This window comes from Typopeltis vanoorti, chromosome 7 (genome assembly GCF_054136105.1).
Source record: "Typopeltis vanoorti isolate ZY-2024b chromosome 7, IOZ_Tvanoo_1.0, whole genome shotgun sequence".
Taxonomy (NCBI): Eukaryota; Metazoa; Arthropoda; class Arachnida; order Uropygi; family Thelyphonidae; genus Typopeltis; species Typopeltis vanoorti.
In genome coordinates this window covers 17,233,913-17,261,804 of record NC_143555.1, presented here as the reverse complement: position 1 = coordinate 17,261,804, position 27,892 = coordinate 17,233,913, and the positions used below count along the sequence as shown (strand labels likewise).

The 27,892-nt window shown below is 35.9% G+C and overlaps 1 protein-coding gene across 6 annotated transcripts in view; it reads left to right on the top strand.

Moving 5' to 3' along the window:
• rasp (protein-cysteine N-palmitoyltransferase Rasp) overlaps positions 1–27,892 on the top strand; it is a 265,799-nt gene that overhangs the window by 223,615 nt on the left and 14,292 nt on the right. For all 6 annotated transcript variants that reach the window (XM_090395697.1, XM_090395698.1, XM_090395695.1 and 3 more), the window contains 2 exons: positions 5,205–5,406; positions 19,616–19,757. In XM_090395697.1, the coding sequence (XP_090251823.1) occupies positions 5,205–5,406; positions 19,616–19,757 (344 nt within the window). The remainder of the gene's footprint in view (positions 1–5,204; positions 5,407–19,615; positions 19,758–27,892) is intronic.

The window sequence follows — 27,892 nt, the reverse complement described above, 5'->3', positions numbered from 1 at the left end:
AGGCAGCATAAAATGAGTGGTAAGAATCAATTTGTGTAAGTAGTAATAATCAATCAACATTTTTAAAGATATTGCAGAATTGAAGGGTGTAAAAGTAGCAGTTAGGAACTTCAACAACTATGCAGATGACACAGGCCTTATAGCTGAATCTGAAGATGATCTTCAAAACTTAATCACAGAAATTTACAACAGAAGCTTAGACATGAGATTATTATTAACCTAAAGAAAACAAAATGCATGATTATATTAAAAGAACCAATAAATAAGAAACTAAATATAACTGTTAACCAAAAGAAAATTGAACATGTTCAGTCTTTTATATATTTGGGACAAATGTTTACAGATGTAGGAAATTTCCTTAAAGAAATAAAAAGAAGAATGGAGATAGCAAGAAAAAGCCTTTATTAATATGAAAACTGTTCTAACATCCAGAGACATTAACATAGACACAAGACAAATATTAATAAATTGCTATATCTGGTCAAGCCTTTTCTACAACAGTGAAACTTGGATGTAAATAAAGAAACAGAGAAAAAATTTAAAGATTTTGAAATGTGGCCCATCAGAAGAATGTTGAAAATATTATGGACAGAGAACCTGAAGAATAAAGATGTTTTAAAGAAAGCAAAAATGAAAAGAACATTAATGAAAATCATTAAAGAACAAAACTTAAATATTTTGGACCTAACTAGACAAGAAAGCATTCAGAAATTAATATTAGAAGGGAAACTGGATGGAAAAAGAGGGAGAGGTAGACCCAGGAGAATGTGGTTTGAAGACATTATGGACTGGACTGGCTTGAATTACCATAAATGTTCCAGAGCAGTAAAAGAAAGAAAATGTTCTGTGACCTGGTTGCCAACCTCTTTCTAGGGGATGACACTTGAAGAAGAAGAATAATAATCGATTCTGTGAAGAGTACAAAAAACAGCAAGGATGGTAACTTGGTTGGTAAGGGTAGCAAAAGTGCAGTATCTGCAGCATTTAGCTAATGAAGCAAAAAAAAAAAAAATATCCTATGGAGTTCTTTCAATATGTAGCCAACAAAAAAAAGAATGATTATGGTAGGTTGGCATTGATTGGAGAAAATGGTATAAGTACAACTGCTGCAGAGGATATAGTTGAGATATTTAATGAACAGTTTGTAACAGTTTCCTTGTGAATATGACATCATGGAGAGTTTGAGAGCAGTGGATGATGAGGAGAGCTTGACTGTGAGTGAACAAGAGTATATAGGAAAATGAGCAAACTTGATGTTAATTAGGTTGTGGACTTGATGATATATCACTACATATTGTGAAGGAATGTGTGAGGGAGTTAACTTATGTCTTGACATATTTGTTTAATATGAATCTTACATTGTTCAATTTCCAAATGAGGAAGTAAGGGAAGATTGTACCGCTTCATAAGGAAGGTGACAGAACACATGCATCAGTTGGAGTACAAGTGTTGGGGAGTCTGGTGAGAACCAGGATCCAGAATTAGGTTGACAACATTGGTTGTCATCTTTGGTTTGACAAACCACAACATTGGTTTGACATCTTTGATGGATAGCACAGATTTACTAAAGAAAAGTTATATTTTAGTAATCTACTTACTTATTACAATAAGGCGACTTAAATTTTGCAAAAGCTTTTGATAGATTCCATTTGATAAGGTGATAGTCAAACTAGAGTGGATATTAGACTAGTACATTGGATTGGAGATTGGCTAGCTGATAGATGTCAGCAAGTTGTGTGGGGGAGCAATAGCCTGGAAGAGGAAAGTCATTAATGATGCTTAAGGGATCTGTTTTTAGGGTCATTGTTGTGTAACCTGTATATTAATGATATTGTGAAATATTTGAATGAGGATATTCAGTTGTTTGCAGATGATTCAAAGTTGGTACGAACTATGAGGAGAAGAGCAGAGGTTGTAGCCTTACAATAAGACTTGAATAGGCTTGAGTGAATGGGCACGAGAGTTGGGATCCCTATTCAGTGTTGCAAAATGTAAGATTTTAAAACTTGGGAAACAAAGATGAGATGTAGAATTTATGCCTAGTGGGGATATATTGTTAGAAGTGGAGGAAATAAGAGATCTTGGGATAATGGTGAATCAGGAGCCAAAATTTAAAGGACACATTGCTAAAATTATGAGGACAGCATAATGAATTCTGGCAATGATGTGAAAGACACTGACTTGTAGAATTCCATTATATAAAGCCTTCGTTAGGCCACATATGGACTACTTTGCACAGATGTGGTCACCTGGTTTTCAGAAGGATGAAAAGATGTTGGAAAGGATTCAGAGGCATTTGACTAAGGTAGTGTCCAATCTCTGGAATGTTGAATATGAAGAAAGGTTGAGAAGATGCAAATTACAGTCTAGTGGGTAGGAGGAAGAGGGGGGATGATATAATAGAGATGTACAAGTTGGTGAGGGGTTGTTATAGGATTAACATTGAAGAGTTTTTTCATAAAATGGTGGGAGATGGGGGGGGGGACAAGAACAAGAGGTCATCCCTGGAAACAGTATAAGAAGGGTGTCAGCAAGGGAGTGAGAAGCAAGTTTTTTGTATCGAGAGTTGTGAATGATTGGAATGCATTGCCTGAGAGCATTGTGTCTGCAGAGAATTTGAATATGTTCAAGGCACAGTATGATGAGTTGTGCATATGATAAAGGACCTCCTAGATCAATCTTTGACTCTATGGACTCTGTGGAATATTTGACTCTATTAGGCACTGGATCAATAATAAAAAAAATTTATTTTACTTATACTTATCTTTTACACAATCTTTTACATATCTTTTTACTTATCTTTTACACAATCTGGAAAAACCCTGCTCTAGATCCCCAACATGCAAATTTTTCAAGACATGTCAGACTTTCAATAAGTGGGGCAGTGGTCTCGCCCTGAACAATGAAATTCATCTCCGCCTATAGACAATTACAAGCATGATGCCTACATCGGGATTCAAACCCGCAGGTTATTGGTTGGAGAACAGGTGTGCTAACCACTTGGCCAACCAGGTTGGCAAAGAAATTTTTAGCATATTAGGCACTTGATCAGTAACAAGTTATTTTATTATTTGATATCAGAAAAAAATTAATTAAATAATACTGTGGCAATAAGTTTTTTCTTTTTTTTTCTTTTTTTGACAGATATATTTATCAACTTACTAATATTTTGCAGGTGTTCTACTCAGCATCTTCAGAGCACAAATTATAACTGCGACAAGCACACTGGTGCTAAACTAAATCATTAGAAACAATTAAAATTGTAACTGAAACTAAAACAGAACTAATGTCCTAACTTATTGTTCTCTATGGGCCTGATAATTATAAAGTTTATTTGGAGAAGTCACATTATATGGTCTCAGAATCATTGTCTCCCATATCTTTGGCACATTAATGCAACCATACTTGTTATGCATGGTTGCATTAATAACCAACTTCTACAAGGAACATTTTGAAAGCCAAGAAATCAATGCAACTACACTCAAACCATGGTCTGCCTGCACTGTGTTGATGTGTTTGTTATTTGGCCTCATAAACCAGGCACATTAGATAAATTTTTAGCACATCTCAACAGCCAGCATCCTAAAATAAACTTCATGATAGAAAAAGAAAGTAATAATTGTCTCCTCCTTTCTACATACATTAGTGGCAAGACTTTCTAATGGCTCATTATCCTTTTCCATTTGCAGGAAACCTACATACAGGAAATTATTTACACGAGCAGTCACACCGCCACTGCCCATCTCAACGATATAGCATCCTCTAAACACTTAGTCACCAAGCCAAGGCTATTTGTTCAAATGACACAGCCCTTCAAACTGACCTCAGAGATCTTTGCATCTTTTTAGCTAATGGCTACAGCCCATGTAAAATAGATAAAATACTACATTCATAACCTCCACCATCTCTCCTGCAACCAACACCCAAGATCAGAGCAAAACTGTTCACATCCTATAAATTAAGGGCACATTAGAAAAGATAGCCAAAGTTCTCTACAAATCTGATTTCCTCACCGCTTTTAACCACTCATGAAGCTAGATACCTTTGTCTGCTATCTTAAAGATCCGTTTATCCTCTTGCACATCCTGGAGTATATGAAGTTTCTGCAGTTTGGCCTACTTTGGACATACTGGTAGATCCATTAACATCTGCCTTGAAGAACACAAAAATTACATCTGTGATCATCTTAATGGCAAGTCAGAATGAGCAGACAATACTCTGGAAACTTCTTTGCATAGGATTAAATGGAGGAAGACATCGGTATTAGACAGAAGTCACTATAGGTTTGAAAGATTATTTTTAGAATCAGCATCTGCTATGATTCTTTCTTTTAAGCTTACACGGTGAACAGACCTAAACTAGCCATAGAAAATCCCACTACAAGAATACAACCTGGTGAAGTGTTTGTAACATTCAACAGCAGCTGAAAGAAATCATATTATAACAATCAGAACTATCCAGAAGAATATTAATACATGAGGACTTTAGCAGTTTATTGTAGTTGTATTTATTTATTTATTTATTTTTTAATCACTAGAGGTCAGGCTAAGGAAAAGGATTAATTAACTACATAGATTTAGTTGACCAGTATCAGGGCATGAGCATGTAGCTTGGTTCCTTATACACTTGTATTCTTCTGATGATGACCTTGATACAGGGGTTGAAACGTCAAGTTTTATTTTATTAATAATTAATAAAATAATCTGTTCAACACGTGTGTTTTTGTGTCCCTAAATTTACAAATATGAGCATCTGCTATGAAACACTCTCACAATCTCAGCAATTAATTGCCAAAGATCTGGGAGACCACTATTCTGAGTCCATATAGCCTTACATCTTTAAATTAACTTTATGGTTATCTGGTCCATAGAGGGTAGCATGTTAGGATATTAGTTTTGTTTCAGTTACAATTTGAATTGCTTCTAATTAGTTTTAGTGCCCATCTGCTTGTCACAGTTATAATTTGTGCTCTGAAGATGCTGGCTAGAAAACCAATAAAATATTAGTAAGTTCAATAACTTAATTTTTTTTTTCTCTTGGTATTATTTATACTATGAAGCATTATTTTGTCCTCTAGAAGTATTTTTAAAACAATTAAATAAGTGATATTTATTTTTGAAATATTAGGCACTGGATCAATAAATTATTTTATATATATAAAAAATTAATATTAATATTACTCTGCCAATAACTTTTTTTAACAGATATATTTATCAGCCATTTATAGGAAATATATGGAATACTAATCGAAGGATCTTAGCATCATTTATGTGTTTCTCATTTATATGCTTGTGGCATGGAATGGATATAGCTGTCTGTGTGTGGAGTGTTTCCAACTTCTTTGGTGTTGCATCAGAGATGCTTGTATCCACAACAATCAGTAAAATTATTAAAAAAAAATCAGAGGTAAGATCTATAGTTTCCAAATTTGCAAATCCTTTATAGCAATATATTTACTCTCATTTACTCTTATTCTAGTTTCTATTTTCATATGAAAAAAGTTAGAAACCAGCATCCTCAAAGGTTAATACATTTTTATAATTGCAACAATAATATAATGAAATATGAGTAGATAAATAAATATCCTCCATGCTTTTTTACTCCAAATTTACACTCTCTAGCCATGTGTCTTGAAATTAATAGCTTTAATGGAACATGTGCACTAGACATATTAAACAAGTTTCACAGCTTACATATGTAACAAAAATTATATAGAATTTATTCAAAAACTTCAATATATTTCATTATTCTAACATTACATGAACATCATCATGGAGATATACTTTTAACTACATTCAACAGATTAATCAAAATAATGAGTCATAAATCATGCGTATGTTAGCTCATGTCTCATCACATCTGAAGTATATGATATTACACTATTAGTGTTCAAAGGAATAATATAGTAAGTTGTATAGATAATATATATATATATTTTAATAAAAAGATTTAATGACTAAAACCGAGAATAATAGTAAGGCTTTATTGAAATAAAAACACAACGAGTTTTGACTTTTGACAGCCTTCTTCAGGTGTCTTCTAAGAATAGGAAACAGTAATAAAAACACTGAAGTTTAAAACTGTGAAGCACAGGAAAATTGCACTACATAATTGACATGAAAAAATGTTGTATTTACATTTAAGTTGTTCTTACAAACGTGGCATTGTTTGTTGAGTGTGTGCTTGGAGACTCTCGCGAATGCCAGTACCGAACGACTGCACAGTAGCTATCATGGATGTTGTGGCTGAAATTGTTATTTAAATGTTCACAATTAAGGATGATTTCTCTGGACTCCACAATTTTTCTTTCAAACTCATTATGGCAACAAAAGATGTTCTCGGATCTATCCCAGCAGACTGAATGACCCTAGTGTTCATCATCAGGATTGTTCGAGAAAAGAACATGACTAGACAAGGCACTGGCATGTGTTCTTTTGTAAGAGATGTCTTTCTTGTGTTCCTCCATACGTAATTCAATAGATTTATTTTTTTGACCAAAATAAGGGATATTACAATCACACTATATCTTATATACGCCAGGATACTTCAGATTATGATGATGAGGTGTTGGATAGCTTACTAGCAAGCAGATTTTTGGAAGTGTAGTGAATAAGGTCCTGATGTTCTACTTTTTAAAAACTTTAGCTAATTTTTTGGAAACTGAACTGATGTATGGGATGGAGATGTTACCCTTAAAGTTAGTTATTTCTTCAGTGCAGTGGCTAGGAGGATTTAGAAGAAATTTTTTAATGGTTTTATCAGAATATCCATTTTGTCTAAAGACATGAGAGAGGTAATTAATTTCTTTTTTAAATTCATCTGGGTCATTCAGAAGAGAGCATGCTCTATGTCCAAAGGTAGAAATAGTTCCAAGTTTTTGTGGAGGAAAATGATGGGACTGACTGTGATGATATCTATTAGTTTGTGTAGGTTTTATATACATGGAGATTCTAAATTTTCCAGAGCAGCGTGAAAGTTTTATATCCAGGAATGGTAGGGAATTGTCATATTCAAGTTCGACTGTGAATTTTATATTAGGATGCTGATTATTGAGATGATTAAGAAAATCCATGAGAGAGTTATGGCTGTGATTCCAAATAATAAAAATGTCATCTACATAGCGTTTCCAAAGTTTTGGTTTAAATGAGAATGATGATATAGTTTTGTTTCAAAATCCTCCAAGTAAATGTTAGCAAGAATAGGAGATAAAGGGTTGCCCATCACTAGACCTTGGTTCTGTTTGTAGATGGTGTCTTGATATCGGAAGTAACCAGACTTAACGCAATGGTTAGTAAATCAAACATTTTTTTGGATAATTTGTTCTTTAGTAATATTAGCACTTCTTATGTGGGGACATTTGTAAATAAGGAAACTATGTCAAAACTTGCTATTATGTCGTTCTTGTTGATAGTTATATCTTTAATTTGTGATATAAAGTCCATGATATTGTTAACGAAGGATGAAGACTTATTAGAAAAACACTTGAGGTACAGGGTGTTCGGGATAAATTTGACAGTTTCGTAAGGAAAAAGAAAATCTTCTTTGTATCTATTAAATTTAATGAATTGACAAAAAAACATTACAGGCAGAGTTAATTACAATACTATCAACAAGATTTACTCAAAATAACCACCATTAGCATCGATCACAGCTTCAATTCTGCTTCGGAACCTCGAACAAGCTGATGCTACAGTCTCCCTGGGAAGGGCCGCAAAAACTGTTTTAATTTTATCCATTAACTGGGCTTTTGTATTACTGGAAGTGCGATTGGTGTCTTTTTCAACTGCGCCCCATACAAAATAATCCATGGGGTTAAGGTCTGGGGAGTTTGGAGGCCAAACATTTGGACTGGTGAAGTCGTAGAAATTTTCAGACAACCATTTTTGACTTTTCCCAGAGGTGTGGCAAGGGGCCGAATCCTGCTGCCATACATACGGCCTACCATTGGCTACCCTTGTTATCCAGGGCTTGACTACGGTTAGCAACTCCACGAACAAAGCCCGAATTCCAATGCCAGGGTTCTTCAACACCTGTTCCTGCAGATTTGCGAGGAATTCTGCTGTACGAACGCAATCAGATCGTCTGCTAGGGATCTTTCTTCTTGCTACATCCTCGTAGTCACCATTGCAAGTCTCTAGTTCATGCCTGATTGTTTTTACTGTATTCAGGGAGCATTGGGCAGCAGTCGTAATATCCTTATTTTGATGGCGGGCACGAATCATCATGATACAAGTTATTCTCTTCCATGATTCAGGTGGGTTCCAGCTATCCATCCTTTCTGACATCTTGTATATGAATGAAGAAGGGTCCAAACTTTTAAATGAAGAGAAGTGTGTGTTAATACATGTAACTTACGGAAAAATATAATTAATTATAAATATGTCAAATTTATCCCGAACACCCTGTATTTAGCAAGATGTTTAGAAAGCTTGTAAGTAGGAGAATCAATACCTCCCTTGATTGGACGAAGAGGGAAGTTTTCCTTGTGGATTTTTGGAATTCTATAAATACGTGGGATGAGTGGATGCAAGAGAGCGTAGAGAAAGCCGAATGTTGCAAGATAGTTCAGTTGTAGTCTTCAATATATTGTTTGTGCCATTTTGAAGTTTCCGTGTTGGATCTTCCTGTAGTATTGAATATGTATTATTTTCAAGTAATTGAAGCATCTTATTATGGTATTCTTCAGAATCGAGGACTATGGTAGCATTGCCTTTATCTGCCGGTAATATTATTATATTTGTTGTTTCTGTTGTTTTTAAGTTTTTTTAAGGCCTGTCGTTCATCTGAGGAAATGTTATCTGTAGGAGGTTTCGCATTATTAATAATGAAAATGGATTCCATACATAGAAGGTTAGCCATTTGAGTAGGTAGGAGTGAAGTAGCTTTTTCTATTTTAGTAAGGAGAGATTCCTTAGGAATAAATCTTGGTGAAGGAATGAAATTAAGACCTTTTCAGAGAATGCTTTTTTCGACTGCTGTAAGAACATGAGAGGACTTGTTTACTACAACTTTGTCAGGATTAATATGGCCTTTATTAAAATCAAGTGGATTCTGCATTCTCTTAAGATTCTCAAATTTTCTAATAAGGTTAATCTTGTTATTATGTTGTATCTGTGATGCCTGAGCTTCACTACTTATAAAAAAACTCATGCAAACTACCATTATCCAGGCTTTTGAGCTAAAGATCTTTTATCGTTGAATAAAAAAGGCTAGAGTACATTTCGTATCAAAAATCCTTTCGCTGAGTAGATCTAACTTTGCCTTCCGATTTTTTTGGCATGTACAGTTGTTATATTCTATTTAAAACAGATGAAATTGGGAAAGACTGCATGAAATTTACAACGTTTTAACAACACTAACCTGTTGACATTCAGTCATATCTTCTTCAGTGTTTTTTTTTTTTTTAAGTTTCTTTTTATATCATTTAGAGATGCCTCGTCATGTGGGCTATAAATGCGTTCAGGAACATTGACTCGGTTGTTATGATACATTTTAATAAAAAGATTTAATGACTAAAACCGAGACTAACAGTAAGGCTTTATTGAAATAAAAACATAACTAGTTTCGGCTTTTGACAGCCTTCTTCAGGTGTCTTCTAAAAAAGTTCTAAAAAGTATAACATCAGGACCTTATTCACTACACTTCCAAAAATCCACTTGCTAGTAAGCCATCCAACACCTCGTCATCATAATCTGAAGTATCCTGGCGTATATAAGATATGTGATTGTATATGTGATTGTAATATCCCTTATTTTGGTCAAAAAAATAAATCTATTGAATTACGTATGGAGGAACACAAGAAAGACATCTCTTACAAAAGAACACATGCCAGTGCCTTGTCTAGTCATGTTCTTTTCTCGAACAATCCTGATGATGAACACTAGGGTCATTCAGTCTGCTGGGATAGATCCGAGAACATCTTTTGTTGCCATAATGAGTTTGAAAGAAAAATTGTGGAGTCCAGAGAAATCATCCTTAATTGTGAACATTTAAATAACAATTTCAGCCAAACATCCATGATAGCTACTGTGCAGTCGTTCGGTACTGGCATTCGCGAGAGTCTCCAAGCACACACTCAACAAACAATGCCACGTTTGTAAGAACAACTTAAATGTAAATACAACATTTTTTCATGTCAATTATGTAGTGCAATTTTCCTGTGCTTCACAGTTTTAAACTTCAGTGTTTTTATTACTGTTTCCTATTCTTAGAAGACACCCGAAAAAGGCTGTCAAAAGCCAAAACTAGTTGTGTTTTTATTTCAATAAAGCCTTACTATTATTCTCGGTTTTAGTCATTAAATCTTTTTATTAAAATGTATCATAACAACCGAGTCAATGTTCCTGAATGCATATATATATATATATATATATATATATATTTCTTTTATAATTTCACCTGATGAAGGCTGTTACAGGCTGAAACTAGTAGTGTTTTTATATTAAAACCTTTTTACTTAAATCTCGTTCTAGTCATTCAGTTCTTCATGAAAATATCTTTGTTAACCGAGTTAATAATCATTCTTTCACATATATATATATATATATATCTATCTTGGGGGAAATCAGTTGGAAACTGGGCTCCACCTTCATCTTCAGCTAGAAGATCAGTATGAACTCTAGCCAGCATGCATGAATGAAATATTATGAAGATATAACAGATACACAGTTTAAAGATACAGATACAAGGATACAAGCAGATATTGTTTCCATCTCATCCTCATCCTACACTTGTATTATTTGTGTTAAAATAATGTGTTTTACAGTTCCATCTTTCTGAATTGAATGACTCGGGGTGGCCGAAGACTCTGCTTACTTACCATGAACTAACTTGAGATCCATCTGAGAAAAGGTCTAGAAAAATGTTTTTCTAGTTCAGGGGTTCTCAACCTTTTTGGTACTTGGTACCCGTACCCCCCACCCTTGACTTTTAGTAAATTATCCGGTATCCCCTATTCATTATAATAAAAAATAAATGTTTAAGTTTATCATGTAGATTCAAAGAATATAAGAAATAAACAGTAATTAAGTTTTCATAAAAGCTTTATTTGGTAAATAAATCAATTACATTATCATAAAATTGTAAAATCTTAATTAAACTGCATTAAAATCGACTAGTGAGACCCTTGATTCTGTTTCTTATCCACCAACAGTTTTATTCTTGGAACAGTTTTTGAAATAGATACCCGCATATCATATTCAGATTCCAGTTTGTTTCTTGTTTTGGACTTGATTGAAAACAGAACTTAGAATCCTGATTCACATAGATAAGTTGTTATAAATGGAATTATAGCCATGTAAACACGTTTGGTAATAATGGGATATGTTTTCCCGTTATTAAAGTGTACACGAAACATTTTGTAACTTCATTGATTGGAATTCAATTCGGAGTTTCTTGTTATTGTGGAAATCAATTAGCTCGTCTTTCACTGGGTCGTTGTCACTGATTTTTTCTAAATCAATATGAAAAGGGTTACATATCCAAACTTTATTCATTTGGTCAGGAGGAATTATTCTTGCAACTGCCCCTCTCAAAGTTTTTAAATGCAATATAATGCTATCATGAACTTCCTGTTTTAGTTCATATGCCAGATCTGAAGTGATTTCATCAAGAGATTTGAAATTGACAAAGTTACCTAACTCCACCCTTCTTCCCCAGAGAGTCAATTTTTCTTGAAATGATTGTATCTTTTCTTCACCCTCTGCGAGAATGACATCTGTACCTTGCAGTGAAATGTTCACAGAATTAAGAATTCCAAATACATTAGAAAGATAAGCCAGAGAAATCTCAAAGTTTGCATCTTTGAAATATGAAGCAAAAGCAGATTCTTTTTCGACTAAAAAAAATTTCAATTAAATTTCCAAGTTCAAAAACCCTTCCTAAAACATTTCCTCTGGATAACCATCATACTTCTGTATGAAGCAGCAGTACGATATGATCTGCTCTAACCTCTTCACACAAAGATTTAAGCACGCGGTAATTCAATCCTTTTGCTTTGATAAAATTCACAACTTGAACAACAACATCCAAAACAGCTTTCAAATTATGTGGAAGTGTTTTAGATGCTAAAGCATACTGGTGAAGGATGCAGTGGCTTGTAAAAATATTTGGGTTGATTTCTTTAACTAAAGCAGTGAAAGCTGATTTTTTCCCCCAACATAGCAGGAGAACCGTCAGTACAAATAGATTCTACTAATTCCCATGAAAGGTCATTTGAAAAAAAAAAAAATCATTCACCAAATTCATGATGTTCACTGCCTTTGTTGTTTCTTTCTAGGGTTTACAAAAAAAGAAATTCCTCTTTTATTTCATTCTGATGTATATATCTAGTAAAAACAAGAAGCTGTGCGCAGTTAGAGACATGAGTTGATTCATTCAACTGTAAACTAATTCTTGCCGGACTTTTCTTGATTTCCTCCACTACCTGTATGTATGTCTTCTGACATTTCTCGAATCCGATCACAAATTGTATTATTTGATAATGGTATTTGTGCAATTTTCTCTTTTGCTTCTTTACCACACATCAACTCAACCATGTCCATAGCACATGGCTTCACTAATGTCTCAGCAGTTGTATGTGGTTTCTTTTCTTTGGCGATCCTCAATGCGACGTGATAACTAGCCTCCAGTGCTGGCTTCTTCGGGGTAATAAATTCACGGTCATGAAGTGTGATATTCTTACCAAATTGTGCTTGTTTTATTCATGAGGACTCTGACTCGTTAGAATGTTCGGGATGAACATTCTGAAGATGCTTTCTTAATTTTGATGGCTTCATACTGCTATTTCTGAATATCTTGGAGCAAATGAAGCATTGTGGTTTTTCCACACCTTTGTCAAGCACAAAAGTAAACCCATATTGCACATATGAATCTTGGTAACATTTCTTTGGCATGGTCATTCTTTGGGTCTGCAAAAATAATATTTTTTTGTATGTAAATCCTGATCTAACCTTTCATTTTAAAAATAAGCTAAAAAATAAATATTTTAATGTATTTAAATCTTGATCTATCCTCATATTTTTAGAATAGGCTAAAAATAAACTATAAGCTACTTACAATTAGATTAAAATTTAGTCAGCAAAACTGAAGTCGGCAAAAGTAATTTAGCTAACCTATGTTTATCACTAAAACGTGTGTACTGTGAGCATGTCGAAATGAAGCAGTTGGAGTGTGTACCATACAGTACGTCACACGCATGCGCAGGAGGTGCAGATGCCACGGAGGCAAGCCTCGAGGGGGGTGCCAATCTGGCAATTTCACTAGCTATCTTGAATCTTAACCGGGCATTTTGAGTTATCAGACCCTGCAGTGAGAAAAAAGTGTTTACAACCTCACTGTGTCCGTGTCTGAAAAGAGAACTGAAATCTGTGGCTGACAGACAGTACCAACATGGAATAGCCTGGAAATGTTGATAACGTAACTATTTTTGGAATATATTAATAGCATAATATACTTATTTACCTGCTATTCACCGTATCCCCTGGGGATACGGGTACCCCAGGTTGGGAACCCCTGCTCTAGTTGGTAACTAGAAATGAATGCATATTGGTTTTTCTTCTTCTAATCTATTGTTGTGTATATTACCATAAGGCTATGCACTCACCTGAAATATGAGTAACTAAACATAAAAAGCAAGAAGCTAAAAAAATTGCAATTTAAGAAGTTTTTTTACATACTACTTTTACACATGGAAGACTGCAAAGCATTGAAAATGAATGCTGTGTTTGGCAGAGGATCAAGTAATAGGTAATCTGTTGGTGTTCTTTTTGAAGAGCTGGAGATTATAGTCTTCAGGGAATACTTCATGAGAAAGACTCTTCCAAAGAAGAGTGTTGAGAAAGACTTCTTCTTCTCAAGAAGAAGTCTCTTGGGTCCATTGTGTTGGCCCATTGTTGTTTAATTTGTATGTAAATGACACTGGGAAGGGCTTAAATAGTGAGTTGTTTTTAGATGATGCAAAGTTGGGGAGAGTTATGAGAAGTAGGAGCAGCAGAGCAGTTTTGCAAGAGGACCTAAATAGACTCTAAAAGGGTGAGTGTGTGGGGAATGTTGCAGAGTGAAAGGTTTTAAAATTTGAGAAGCAAAGATGAGATGCAGAGTATAGGATTGGTGGGGATATTTTAGAGGAGATGAAAGATTTGGGGATTTATGGTAGATAAGGACTTGAAATGTTGTGGACATTTTGCTAAAATTGTGAGGACAACACAGCAGATTGTTGGAATGGTGTGGAGAACACTGACATGTAGAAGCAAAGATGTTTTCATTCCATTGTACAAAACTTTGATCAGGCCGCATATAGATTACTGTGCACAGATTTGGTTGTCAGGTTTTCAAAAGAATGATGAGATGTTGGAGAGGATTCAGAGACAGTTCACTAAGTTTGTTTCTGGTGTTTGGAGTGCGGCATATGAGGACAGATTGAGAAAATGCAAATTACAGAGCCTAGAAGATAGAAGGAAGAGGGGGTGACATTAATTGAGACATATAAGTTGTAAGGGGTAATTATTACCAACTCGATTAAAGTAATGAGCATCCTGCCCCTGCACACCAGATTCTCATAAATCCGCCTAGTATTCGCCTAAAATCAAGAAACCCTTTCTGGTCCATGGGCAAACTCTCTTCAGCTGCCTTGTCATCGACACCTGACATGTGGAGAGAACACTGTTCCAACAATCTTCCAATGAATGGTTTCCTGGTTGAACATCCCTGTGCTCTGCAGCCTGGTTTTGCCCTTCCTAGGAAGATTTGGTCATCTATCAACAGGATCAGAACTAACCAGGACAGATGTGGCTATCTACTGCATAAATGGAGACTGTCAGACCACCCTTATTGTGACTGTTCCCTTGTGGCCCAGATGATCACTCATATTGTGAATGACTGCCCAAGTCACCAATTTCATGATGGTGGCCTCCAGGACATCCACGAGGTGACAGATGAGGCCCTGGATTGGTTTTCTGGTCTGGACATTGACGTGTAGCTGCTTTTGCCATAAGAATAAATAAATAAGGGATAATTACCAGATTAGTGTGGATGAGATTTTTCATGACTATCTGGGGATAGGAGGAGAATGAGAGGCCATCCCTGGAAGCTGAATAAGGTGGGTGTGAGCAAGGGGATGAGGAGTAGATTTTTTTTTTTTTTTGCATGGAGAGTGTAGGTGATTTGAATGCATTGCCTGAGAGTGTGGTGAGTACAGAGGCAGTGAATGCATTTAAGTCATGGTATGATGAGCTGTGCATGTGAGAGTGGGACATATCACGATGAGTCTCTTGATTTCATGGAGGTCTGTTGATAATAATAATAATTTATACAGATTCATTGAGTTCTTTAAAGGCTATCTCCTCTCCTGTGTATAATCCACATCCAGTGCTGTGTGAGGTGTTATACCTGTTGTGCAAAATGAAGACCCTTAATTTTAATGTTTGGTTGTGCTAGATTTCCAGCCACATTGAAATTAAGGGAAATGCATCTACTAAATCAGTTCATACTTTTTCCACATACCGTTTGACAGTACCATATACAGACTACAGACAGTTTATAATATCAAAGCTAATTGAGCAATTTTACCTATCATCATGGCAGGAAACACTAACAAATAAATTATATGATTATTAAGTCTGAAATCAAGCATCGGCAGTCTAGTCAACATAGAAACAGAAGAGAGGAAGTTGGTTAGGCTCCTCATATTTCCCACATCGGCAGGCCATTGCCCTGCCGATGTGGGAAAAATGCAACACACATCTTGCTATTTGTTATATTCGTGGAGTGAGAGAGGAATGAAATTTTTACATATCTAGCTGAGTCATATACACTTAGGGAGATGCTATCAGTCTTGGACAAAGTGCATGAAGTTTTTAACTTTTTACAAAGAATTAATTCATACAAACACATTTGATTATAAATTTTATTTATATGTAAATACTGCATTGTTTAACTTCATGTTTGTACATATATTATTTACTAATTTATCTCTGACTGTTTGTAAATATCTTGTGTAGTGCTGTAACCTTTGCTATGGTGCAGTATGACCTTGTGCCAATAAACCATAAACCAACCAGGTTGTATGCTTGCTGTTCAAAAATAGAGGAATCAGCACACAAACTGTTTATCAACCTCAACCAGCACTCTGTTCACTGATCCTCCCTTCAGTAAATACTTAGTCTTAGTCTTTGAAGAGTCATGTATTGTTGACAATAATAAAATAAAAGTAAAAATGACATCATTCATAATTTTCACATGGAATTTGATGAATTGCTAAAGGATTATATCATTAAGTGAGCAGGAGAATACAGCTTCAAACCCATAAGTATCATCAGGTCTTGCAATTTGGGACCTACGAATGAAGAGAGGATGGAACAAACTTTCTGTGTCTCATGAAAGTGAGCACATCAAAATTAGTAGTAGCAGTAGACAATTTCAAAGGCAATTTGTTCCAGTTTGTGCAAGGTTGACCTCTGCTTGATCTAACCTTCGCTCAGAGAAAACAAGGACATAATCTATAAGAAAACAACTAGAATTTATGCCAAATGGTAAAGATTCAATCATTGACTCAAAAAAAAATAAAAGTTGGTGCAGAAATCAAGAAGTGCTGTTACCCACTGTGGAAACCAATAGTATTAGGCACTGATAAGAAATGTGCACGACCCATGTGGTCAACAGTAAGCTCCAGAGAGCCTTCCAAATTCACTTCATAAACATACGTGATCTCAACTCCCACCTCAGTAGTGTTCACTACCATCTCCAGTCAGCATTACCAGAGTTAATCTTCCTAACAGAAACCCAAATCCCTTCTCCTCTCTCCAAGCACTACTCATCTCATATTTCTCAATTATATACTCTTTGACTCCTTTCAACCCAAGGGTAGCATCTATGCCTATATCGATCTGACACACCATGCCAACAATCATCTAATCTAGAATTGCCTGACATTGATCTTCTTTGGTTGAAAATCCCCCTTCTCCACTCAGTCAAATTCATTTGATTAATGCCACCAACAACTCTTTAATTTCCTCTCCTTAAACATTGATTTTCTCCATTCTCACTTTCCTAGCAGTGAAATTCACAACACTAACTGGTTCGATTGCACAGACCAAGCAGGCAGAGATGCTGAGACATTTGCCATCACTAACGACTTTACACAAGTTGTTCACATGCGTACCAGAATACTAGATAATCCTAACCACTTCCCAAGCATGCTAGATCTCTTCCTCACTAGTGATCCTTCTATGTACTTCTATATTAATCATTTAGATTAATGTGACATAGCCATTCTCAGTCAAGAGTAGTCTGGCATTATAACAATGCAAGTGGGATGACCTTTGTGATATACCTCATTCCCATGGTTGGTCTACTGTTTTCAGCCTTCTGATCTGATCATATGCACTGAACATATTACTGAAGTAATCATTTCTTGCATGAAAATGTCATTCCTCACATCACCAACTGACATTCCTTAAATAAGCCTTGGTTCTCCAAAAGATGTACCAAGGCTGTATGAGCAAAAAATCAAGCATACCACAACTGTCTTTCATGAAGAACTCCACATTACTCTAGTGCTTATACCCAAACCCAAAACAGCTACAAGAAACCTGCACTTTTCCAAATGGCAGGCAAACCGTTTGGTCTCTTGCCATAGTAGTTGATTGTAATTTTTGCCCAGAACTTCTCCCATCCTTGTTGCACAAAGATGGCTCTATTTTGTCATCACCCACAGAAAAGCCTTTCACCTAGCTTCATACTTTTCCTGCAATTTATGCATTCACTGATCCTAGTAAATTCTTCCCATCCATCCCAAATGCCCACTACTCATGCCTCCTCAGTAATTTTGCCAGAAGAAGCTAAGAAAAATATTGCCCAAATTAGACAATAAGAAGCCTCCTGGTCCTGATGGTATTCCTCCAATCATTCTGAAAGTTTGTACAGCAGACCTGACTCCTGTCCTATGTTTCCTGTTTATGCTCTCTTACTCCAATGGTATCTACTCCACAGCTTGAAAATTAAATTTGCCTTTCATCCTATTCCCAAGAAGGATCACTACCATCAAATTATTGCCCATTCTCTCTCTCTCTCTCATCTCAGTCTTCTTAAGTAGTGGAGAGTCAGTACCATCAGTACCCAACCCTATGCTACTCCTTGAAGTTACACAACTAATAAACAACCGCAGTATAGATTTAGTTGCTGCCTATCAACAGATTTGCTAACATTTCACCCACCTCAGATATATACCGAAAAGTTTGGTGAATCACAAGTGGTTTGAATTCAATATCTCCAAAGCTTTTGACCTGGCACAAAGGTGTATTAAGCAAGCTCCTATCATTTAGTCTGTTTCACCATCATTTGGGTTGCCAGCTTTCTGACTAGATGAACACTACTTGTGATTATGGATAATTCTTTATCATCTCACTATGCAACTAATACTGAGGTTCCACATGGCTCTGTTCTCTCACCAACTCTCTTACTTTTGTATATCAATGACTTACTCCTGATTGCCAAACCAATGTACAGTTTCACTGATGACAGTACATTGCACTCCTCTCTTTCATTTCACAAACCTTGCACTATACAAAGCACTATAACTTACTGAGCATCAACCTCCATTGTCCTCAATTCTGATTGCCAGGACATCCTTCAGTGGGGTTCAGATAACCTTATCAGTTTCAAAAACAGAAGGCCAGGCTAGCAAAAATGCAGTTCTACCTTATTTCCCACCAAAAAGAACCATTTTCTTCTAGCATTAACTGTCAGTAAGATGAGATTTCTCTCCTTGGAATTACCTTGACATCAAGCAAGCCCTCTGGGCATAAATACATCACAACCATTGCCTCCTACTTCCAAAAAACTAGCATTCCTCTTTCACTCAAGACATTACTTCACCTATGAACAGCTGTTAACATTATACAAATCTGCTCAACTATCAAATATTTCCTCTCACATTTGGGGTAGTGTCCCTAAGAGCAGCTTAAAAATACTTGACTCAATACAGAAAAAGGCAATGATATTGATGAATGACCCATCTCTTATGAATTTTCTACACCTACTTTCACATGGATGTTTGGTTTCTGCATTATGTACTTTCTATAAACATTTACATGGTAAATGTTCATATAAAGTTGCATCCATAATTGCTCCACTCTACTAAATCCATCAAAACATGTGTAGTTACCACCCAACATCCCTTCACAGTTCAACTCCAAACCAACAGAACAAGTTTCTCTTCCTCCTCCTCCTTTATTCCTGCTGCTGTTGTATTGTGCAACAGCCTTTCCTGTCACATGTTTCCCAAGGCAAATGCAAACAAGTTTCTCCTTTCCCAACTCACTACCCATACACAGTACTAAAGTACTATAGATTGACCCACCAATCTCTCATGTATAGACTCAAAAATCAATCAATAAATAAAAATAATAAATAAATAAAATAAATGATGACAGATGTTAACAGTATAAAAAAAATAAGAGTCATGGATAATCGGTGCAATGATTCAATTTTATGATTAAAAGGGTTTGTAATCATTAGAGATGCCTTTATTATTTTTCAAATAATGCATACAATCTGTTATTATACATTTATTATCATCTTTGTCCATTTTATTATAACAAAAAACCTCTTTAAACAGTGCTCATGGATTCTTGAATATAATTTAAAGAGACTTGAAGCTCTTTTGGCTACACCCCATTTTATGATGATGTGCATTTCCTGTATCTTTTTTCTCTCTAATTGGGATGTAGGAATGTGTTTTGTGAGGAAAATCATTCTAGGTGAGTAAATGCAATTCTTTTATTGTATTAGATAATAATTATAAATAAATACACTAATCCCTTTTATTCTCCTGTAGGCAAGGCCATTTTAGCCCTGTCTAACTTTTGGAGAACTGTGGAGGGGCAGTTCATTCTCCATGAGATGGTGGCACATTTCAACTAAATGTCACCATCTCATGGCCCCTAATCCTAACATTATATTTATTGTCAGAAAATAGTCTGGATTCTACAGTTGAGTTTATAGGATGAAAAAACCCAAGTTTCTAGGAGAAAAAACCTGCTTGCCCATGCCAGAGACTAACTAAAAAAGGATTAGAAAAAGTTCCTCTAATAATCATAGATTAGAATCAAATCTACATCATCTTTTGGATGGTCTGGTGCTGTGGAGTGCAAATGCCACTTCTGCTGAACAATATATATATTATTATTATATGTGACACCTTCAGGAAGTCCAAAGATTCATCGAGGGAATCTACCCTGCAACTCTGTCTCCACCACTCAATCCACCAACTACAATGAACCACAACTACACTAATGCCATCTACAGAGTCCCTACCACCACCACCACCACTAGTATTTTCAGAGACCATCAAAAACATCCATGCCCACGGCAGGATTCGAACCCAACCCTTTTGGCTGGAGAACGGATACGCTAACCACTCGGCCCACAGGCTGGTTTAAATTTAAATATATACATTTAAATAATTATAATACCAGAATTAACTCACATAAAATATTATTTATTAATATAATTTTCGCCTGAGTATCACAGGCATCTTCAGTACGAAGCTGATAGAACAATAACTGACAATTCCAAAAAGCACCACCTAAGTAGCTAATGTAAGATAACTAAAAAAGGTCATTAAATTTCCTAACTTATTGAAAATATTAAAATAAAATAAATAATTAAATAAAATAAATAATTAAATAAAATAATATATGCATATATATACACATACAATTAAAATAATAAAAGTAATTTAAAATAAATAAATAAATAAATAAAAAAGTTAGGAGATTAGATGATTTAAAAAGTACTATCTCCCACAAAGGGGATAGACGTAGACCATCGGATCTGTTTAAGTTAGGAGCGTGAAGTAAAGTTTCACATGTTCCATGAGGAACAACTTTTGTGAAGGAATCTTGTTTTGTTCCATTGAACTCTATGTCTAGTGTTGATGGCATGCTCTGCAAGTCCAGACTGATCAGGTTCAAAGTATTCAATATAAGACTTGTGTTCTTCTAGCCGAATAAAAGCAGCTCTTCCTGTTTGTCTGAAATAAGATAACCCACAAGAGCAAGGAATCTGGTAGACACCTGGATGAATGAGATCATCCAGGTGTCTGGATGATCATTTTTTTAAATTTTTTTTATTGAAAAAGGTGGAGATTTTTCTAATTGAGTGAAAGGCAACAAAAATATTTAGTGGTTTTAAAACTTTTGCTATGCATTCCTAATGCCTTGCACATAAGGAATAAGAATATGAGTTATTTCTTCTGTATTTGAAGAGGTAGAGATACCAAAGTTCTGAAAGCTCTTTTGATGAATTCTTATAACCATTTGATAAAAAAGTTAAAAAATATGTTACAATTCTGTCTGTAATAACTCATTTGAAGAACATATGGAGTGGACCTGATGAACCAGTGTTTTAATAGTTCCAGCCTTTTGACTGGGATGGTGATGAGATTCAGCATGGCTATAATGGCCTGTATGAGTCTTCTTCCTAAAAACAGAGAAATGTAGGCTACCATCTGGTTGGCAAAGAATTAAAAGATCTAAAAAGGCTAACTGTTTATTTGCTTGCTTCTTCATCTAGGGTGAATTTGATCCTTGGATGAAGTTCATTTAATTTAGAGAGAAACTGTTGTAATTCATAAGAGCCATTCCAGATAACAAAAATGTCATCTACATATCTGAACCAATGAGTAGTAGGTCTAGGTGAAATATTGTCAAAAATACGTTGTTCAAAGTGCTCCATAAAGAAGTTGGCGATAGCAGGAAAACGAGGATTGCCCATTGCTGTTCCTTCGATTTGTTGATATAACTTGTTTTTAAAGGAAAAATAACCAGAATGTATTACAAAATCAGATATTTTATCAATGTCTGAAGGAAATTCTTGTTGTAGTAATTCATTGCTGTCAGATAAAGGAACATTAGTAAATAATGAATCAACATCTAAACTAATCATAATATCCGAAGCGTTCAAATGAAGATCCAAAATTTTATTTTTGAAATCATCATCATCATGCGTATCAAGGATTTAGGCCTAGCATGGCCTGTTCTGGCCTTAGAAGTCATCGTTGAATTGTTTAAGAGGACGTCCTGGTTTTCTTTTTCCTAATTGCTTGTACTTTAAGGCTTGTTTTGGTAATCTTTCTGTTTCCATTCTTTGAACGTGTTCCATCCATTTATGTTTATATTTTTTAATTTTTTCTATTACAAATTACAAATTTTTCTATTACAAAATTTTTGAAATCCAAAGTATTTTTTATATAAGTTGCAGTTCTTCTAGTTGAAGAAGTGAGTAAATTTGATAAAAATTTTGAAATTTTATAAGTGGGACAACCAATACAGTCTACAACTGGTCTTAATGGAATATCTGGTCTATGAACTTTTGAAAAACTATGCTATGAAAAAAATTCATTAGGGGTACCTTATTCGGGGCAATGGTGAAATTATGTCCTTTTGATAAAACAAAATGTTCATTGTTTGTTAATGGACAGCTGGAAACATTAATAACTAGTCTATCCATATCACAAACATTAGTACTGGTTCTAGAGTGGCTCACCAGTGCATCAAACTTACGCTTTAACTTATCACGAGAAGCATTAAAAACCTTTATTTATGAAGCCGATGATGTGTGCAAAACAGTGTTAAAAGTTTCAGCCACAAACATAGATTCTAAGTCGTTCTTCATACTAACAACTTTTCTATTATTATTATTATAACCCCAAGACCTCATGGAGTCAAAGACTCATCTGAGGGGTCCTTTTATCACACACACACATCTCATCATACCATGTCTTAAATGTACTCAAACTCCTTGCAGACACCACACTCTCAGGCAAGGCATTCAAATCATTCACAACTCTGCACGAAAAACCCACCTCTCACTCCCCTACTCACACCCTTTTTATACAGTTTCCAGGGATGACCTCTGGTTCTCTCCTGATCTCTCACTATTATCTGTAGAACTTCTCCACCATTGATCCTATAACAACCCTTTACCAACTTGTAGGTCTCTATCATATTCCCCTCTTCCTCCTGTCCACCAGACTCTGCAAATTACATCTTCTCAATCTTTCCTCATACTCGACGTTCCAGAGGTCAGAAACTACCTTACTCCTTTGGAGCCTTTCCAACATCTCTTCATCCTTCTGAAAACCCGGTGACCAAATCTGGGCACAATAGTCCATGTGTGGCCTAATCAAAGCCTTATACAACGGAACAAGAATCTCCCTACTTCTACATGTCAGTGTCCTCCGCCTCATTCCCAGAAGCCTTTGTGTTGTCTTCACAATTTTGGCGATGTGTCCCCTAAATTTTAGATCCTTATCCACTATCACCCCCAGATCTCTTATTTCCTCTACCTCCAACAATATATTCTCACCAAGCATAAATTCTGCATCCCATCTTTCTTTTCCAAATTTTAAAACCTTACATTTTGCAACATTGAACTCACATCCCCATTTCCATGCCCAATCACTCAATTTATTCAAGTATTCTTGCAAGGCCACAACATCTTCACTACTCTTTATGGTTCATCCCAACTTTGCATAATCTGCAAACCACTGATATCTCCATCCAAATCTTCGCCAATATCATTAATATGCAAGGTTAAACAGTAATGGCCCAAAAACAGACCCCTGAAGCACTCCACTAGTGACTTTCCTTTTCCTGGATATCTCACCCCTATACACAACTTGATGCTACCTATCAGATAGCCAGTCTCCAATCCAATGCACTAATCTAATATCCAACCCCATCTGCTCTAGTTTGACTCTCACCTTATCATGAGGTACTCTATCAAAAGCATTTGCAAAATCCAAGTATATTACTGTGTATCCTTCTCTTTTGTCTAAGGAAGCAGTCACTTTATTGTAATAAGTAAGTAGATTACTAAAACATGACCTCCCTTTAGCAAATCCATGCTGTCCATCAAAGACAATACCATTGTTGTCAACCCAACTCTGGATCCTGGTTCTCAAAAGCTTCTCCAACAACTTAACCACAACCTGACACACAGATAGGCCTGTAGTTTGATGGCTGAGTTCGATCACCTCCTTTATGAAGTGGCACAATCTTGCCCTCCTTCCACTCCTTAGGAACTTGACCAAGTGCAAGACTCATATTTAAAAAATATGTCAAGGCAGGTGTCAACTCTATGGCACATTCCTTCAGAATACGCAGTGATATATTATCAAGTCCCACATGTTATGTCCCATTTTACGATTTTTATTCTATCTAGTAATTTCCTCTTATCTATGTTCTTCTATTATCTACGCACGAGATATCACCATAAATTTACTAATACTTTAGTTATTTCTCCCCTTAGTACCCCTAATATTTGTATTTATACTGCGCCTTTTGGGATATTTATTTTAAGATATTATATACAAAAACAAGGAGAAAGAACTCAGATATGTCTGAAAGTGTAACTACGTTGCAGTCATGACACTTTATCTCATTTCTTAACATTAATTTCTCGCGTGATTAGGTTCGTATTTTTCAAGTGGTGCATTGGACTGCAATTTCAGACAACTCTTTTATCATTTGAACAAAGGTTTATTAAATTCCCTAACATGGTACAATTCAATTTTTATGATTACTCAATTTAATGCTAAACTAAATACTTACAAACTAACATTAGCTTATTACATGTACTTAGGCTATGATCCTATAATGGGTATTACGATCATGCCGCCATACACATTCAACATGTAAATTCATTTGACATGGACAAATAAGATTAATTCACACTATTTAACTATTCAAACTTAAGTAGACTAACTAAACCATTTACTGCACTAACACATAATTAGTATCACGATCATGCCGCCATACTTATTCAACACATAAATTCTTTTGACATGGACAAATAAGATTAATTTACACTATTTAACTATTCAAACTTAAGTAGATTAACTAAACCTTTTTCTGCACTAACACACAACTATGACATTTTAACTTCCCTATACATTAACAGTAGACATGCAAAATTCTCAGGACACTTAATTATTCATATGACATTAACACTAGCCAGCTTACTTTTAATATATTCTGTCAGATACTTAAGTCCTAGTATAAATTTTCCTTGGTCACTTCAACAGTTCCGTATTAGAATAATGATACTTATCACAGACAAATTTCAGTTAACATTAGATATATTTTACAGTACCTTTTTTTTCTTGGGGTTTTCATATGGACCTTTACCTTCTTCTGATTGAACTATCTTGATATAACCTCACCGATAATCTGCTTCTCCTACATTCCTTTTGGAATTGAACTGGGCTTACGCGGGCTTAACTTTTCGTAACTCCGAACACACTTTGAATCATCTATATATCGGCCGTGCAACTCGCCACGTGGACATCTATTTCTTTACAACTCTCCCCCTTTCGTAGTTGTCACTGAAGTTGAAACACAAAGAATATGTTTCCTTTTCTTTGATTTTTTGGTATTCTTCGCTTCTCACATAGGAAATACGGAACCGAGATTCCACTCACTTTTGTTTCCGTGTTGTGGCGTTGGAGATATAACTCCAATCTCGCCGCTCAGGAAATCACCGTGAAATCCCTACGAAAGAGCTCGCGAAGGACTCCCTTGGAACAGAATCAAAACCAAAACCAAAAAAGCCCCATGGGGGGGGGGGGTTCCAACCCTTTTATACCTGTTCTCCTAATGGCACTTTTCTTAACTTCTTTTCTCCGCCCCTACTTGTTTTTACTTCACCGACCAATTAGGGTGGCGTTTTTCTGCCAAACGTCCTTTGATCGGCAAGCCCGTAACGATGTCTCAATCTGGGAATCGGCCCTGAGCGATAGTCTGTTGTTTTCCTTTGCTAGCCTCTAATTTAATCCCCTTTCCAAAAATTTTCTATGAACTTACTTAATAACTTAATCTCTAGCCTCTCACATACCATCTCTTATGACTAATCCTTTTCTGTCTTATTTATTTAACTTTTCTCATTTAAATCATATCACAATATTAATATATTCTTTCTTTTGTTAGTTAGTTTAACAAAACCTTTATATTTTATATATTTTATTGGATGCAAGAATCTTTCTTTTTCTTTTAATTAATTCAACTATTATCTTTTATGCAGGGTTTTTAATTTATTTTATTTATTCTTCATGTTATACCATGATAGCTGAGAATTTTACATTCTTAAGATATCAGGGTGTAACACACAGCCTTATTTACATCTAGTTTACGCAACTCTCCAAACGCCTCTTGCTCACTTAGTCAGTCTCTCTTCCCCATTATCAACTGGTCTCAATCTTTCCATGAAGTCACATTCACAAGATTGAAAGATCTTTATGAACTGTTCATTAAGTATCTCCACCACACATTCTGCAACGGCTGTCTTTATACCATTTTCTCCAATCAATGTCATCCTTCCATAATCATTCTTTCTTTTGCTGGCTACATATCGAAAGAACTCCCTAGGATTCTTTTTGGCTTCATTAGCTAACTGCTGTTCATACCTCTCTTTAGCTACTCTCACCAACCAAGTCACTCTCCTTGCCTGGTCTTTGTAGACCTCATGAAATTGGTTATTTCCACTTCTCTTATGAATGCCCTTTTTCTCTGTATTGCATGCTTAATCTCTTTATTCATCCATCTCACACCTACCTTATTTAACCTTCTCACCCTTGGAATATATTTAGACATTGCATCTACTAGATAGTTTTTGAAAATCCCCCAAGCTGCATTGATCTCTTTTCCAGCTAACATCTCATTCCACGCTACACCCGCAAGTTGTTTCCTGAGCTCTTCATAATCCCTCCCCCCATGTAGTTCCACATATACCCTTTTCTCACAGGGGTCCTCGCACTGCTGGCAACCACCCAGGTAATCACCTCATGGTCACTCTCACCAATTGGTGGATGATTTGACACCGCATTTCACTATCACCACCATCTACATTACCAGGACTATATCAACATCCCACCAATTATTTGATTCTATTCACCTCTATCTCACACCATACTGCTTCAAAACCACTGGCCCTATTTCCCTCTTGCATCTCTACCTTCTATGGACATAACTCTTTCTCTATCATCAATAGCACTCCCCCCTCCCTTTTTACCCCTTCTATCCTCACGAAACACATCATACCTTTCCATCTCTAGTCCTGTCAGGATGTCGTCCTCATCTAACCATGTCTCACTTATTCTGACAAGCTTTGGGTGAACAGACGCAATTAGCGCAACCATTTCATCCACCTTGTTTCTTATACTTCTAGCATTGGTATACAAACACAAAAGCTCATTTCTGGATCTACAGCTAATTCCACTGATACCACTCACTCGATGTGATCTCTCCATGCTCTACTGGGGCCAGTTTGCTTCTTCATTTTAGAACCCTCTTGATCTCTGGTCATCCCATTCCTTTCCTGCCTACGCATGCTCTTACCTCCTCTTGTAGCATCCACCTTTCTCACACTGTGTACCCCTGTCCACCCTGAGCCTCCCCATTTCCCTGCTCCTCTTGCACACCCATTCTCTCATTTTCTATACTCAAACCACTCACTTCCCCATTCATTTCCACTTCTTCAACCTCTCCTGTCTTACTTTCCTGCTCTTCCACATCACTCCCCTCTCGATCTGATTCATTCTCTCTATTCACTTTTCTATCTTCCAGCAGCAGTCTCTCTAAGCGACTCACACCATAACCACTCTAATGCAGTCCATCGCTCCCATACAGATCACTTCGTTCCTCAAACTCATTCCACACATTAACAAACTGTACTACCATCTCCTCACACATTTCAGCCAGCATATCATTCATAATCCTTGCTCTCTGCCTCATTTCTCCACAGTCATACCTAGGCAACACACTGACTACCCTTCCTGTCACACTATTCTCTTTTATCCTTCCAAGCAGCCTCCTGATATCCATTCTGATACGCT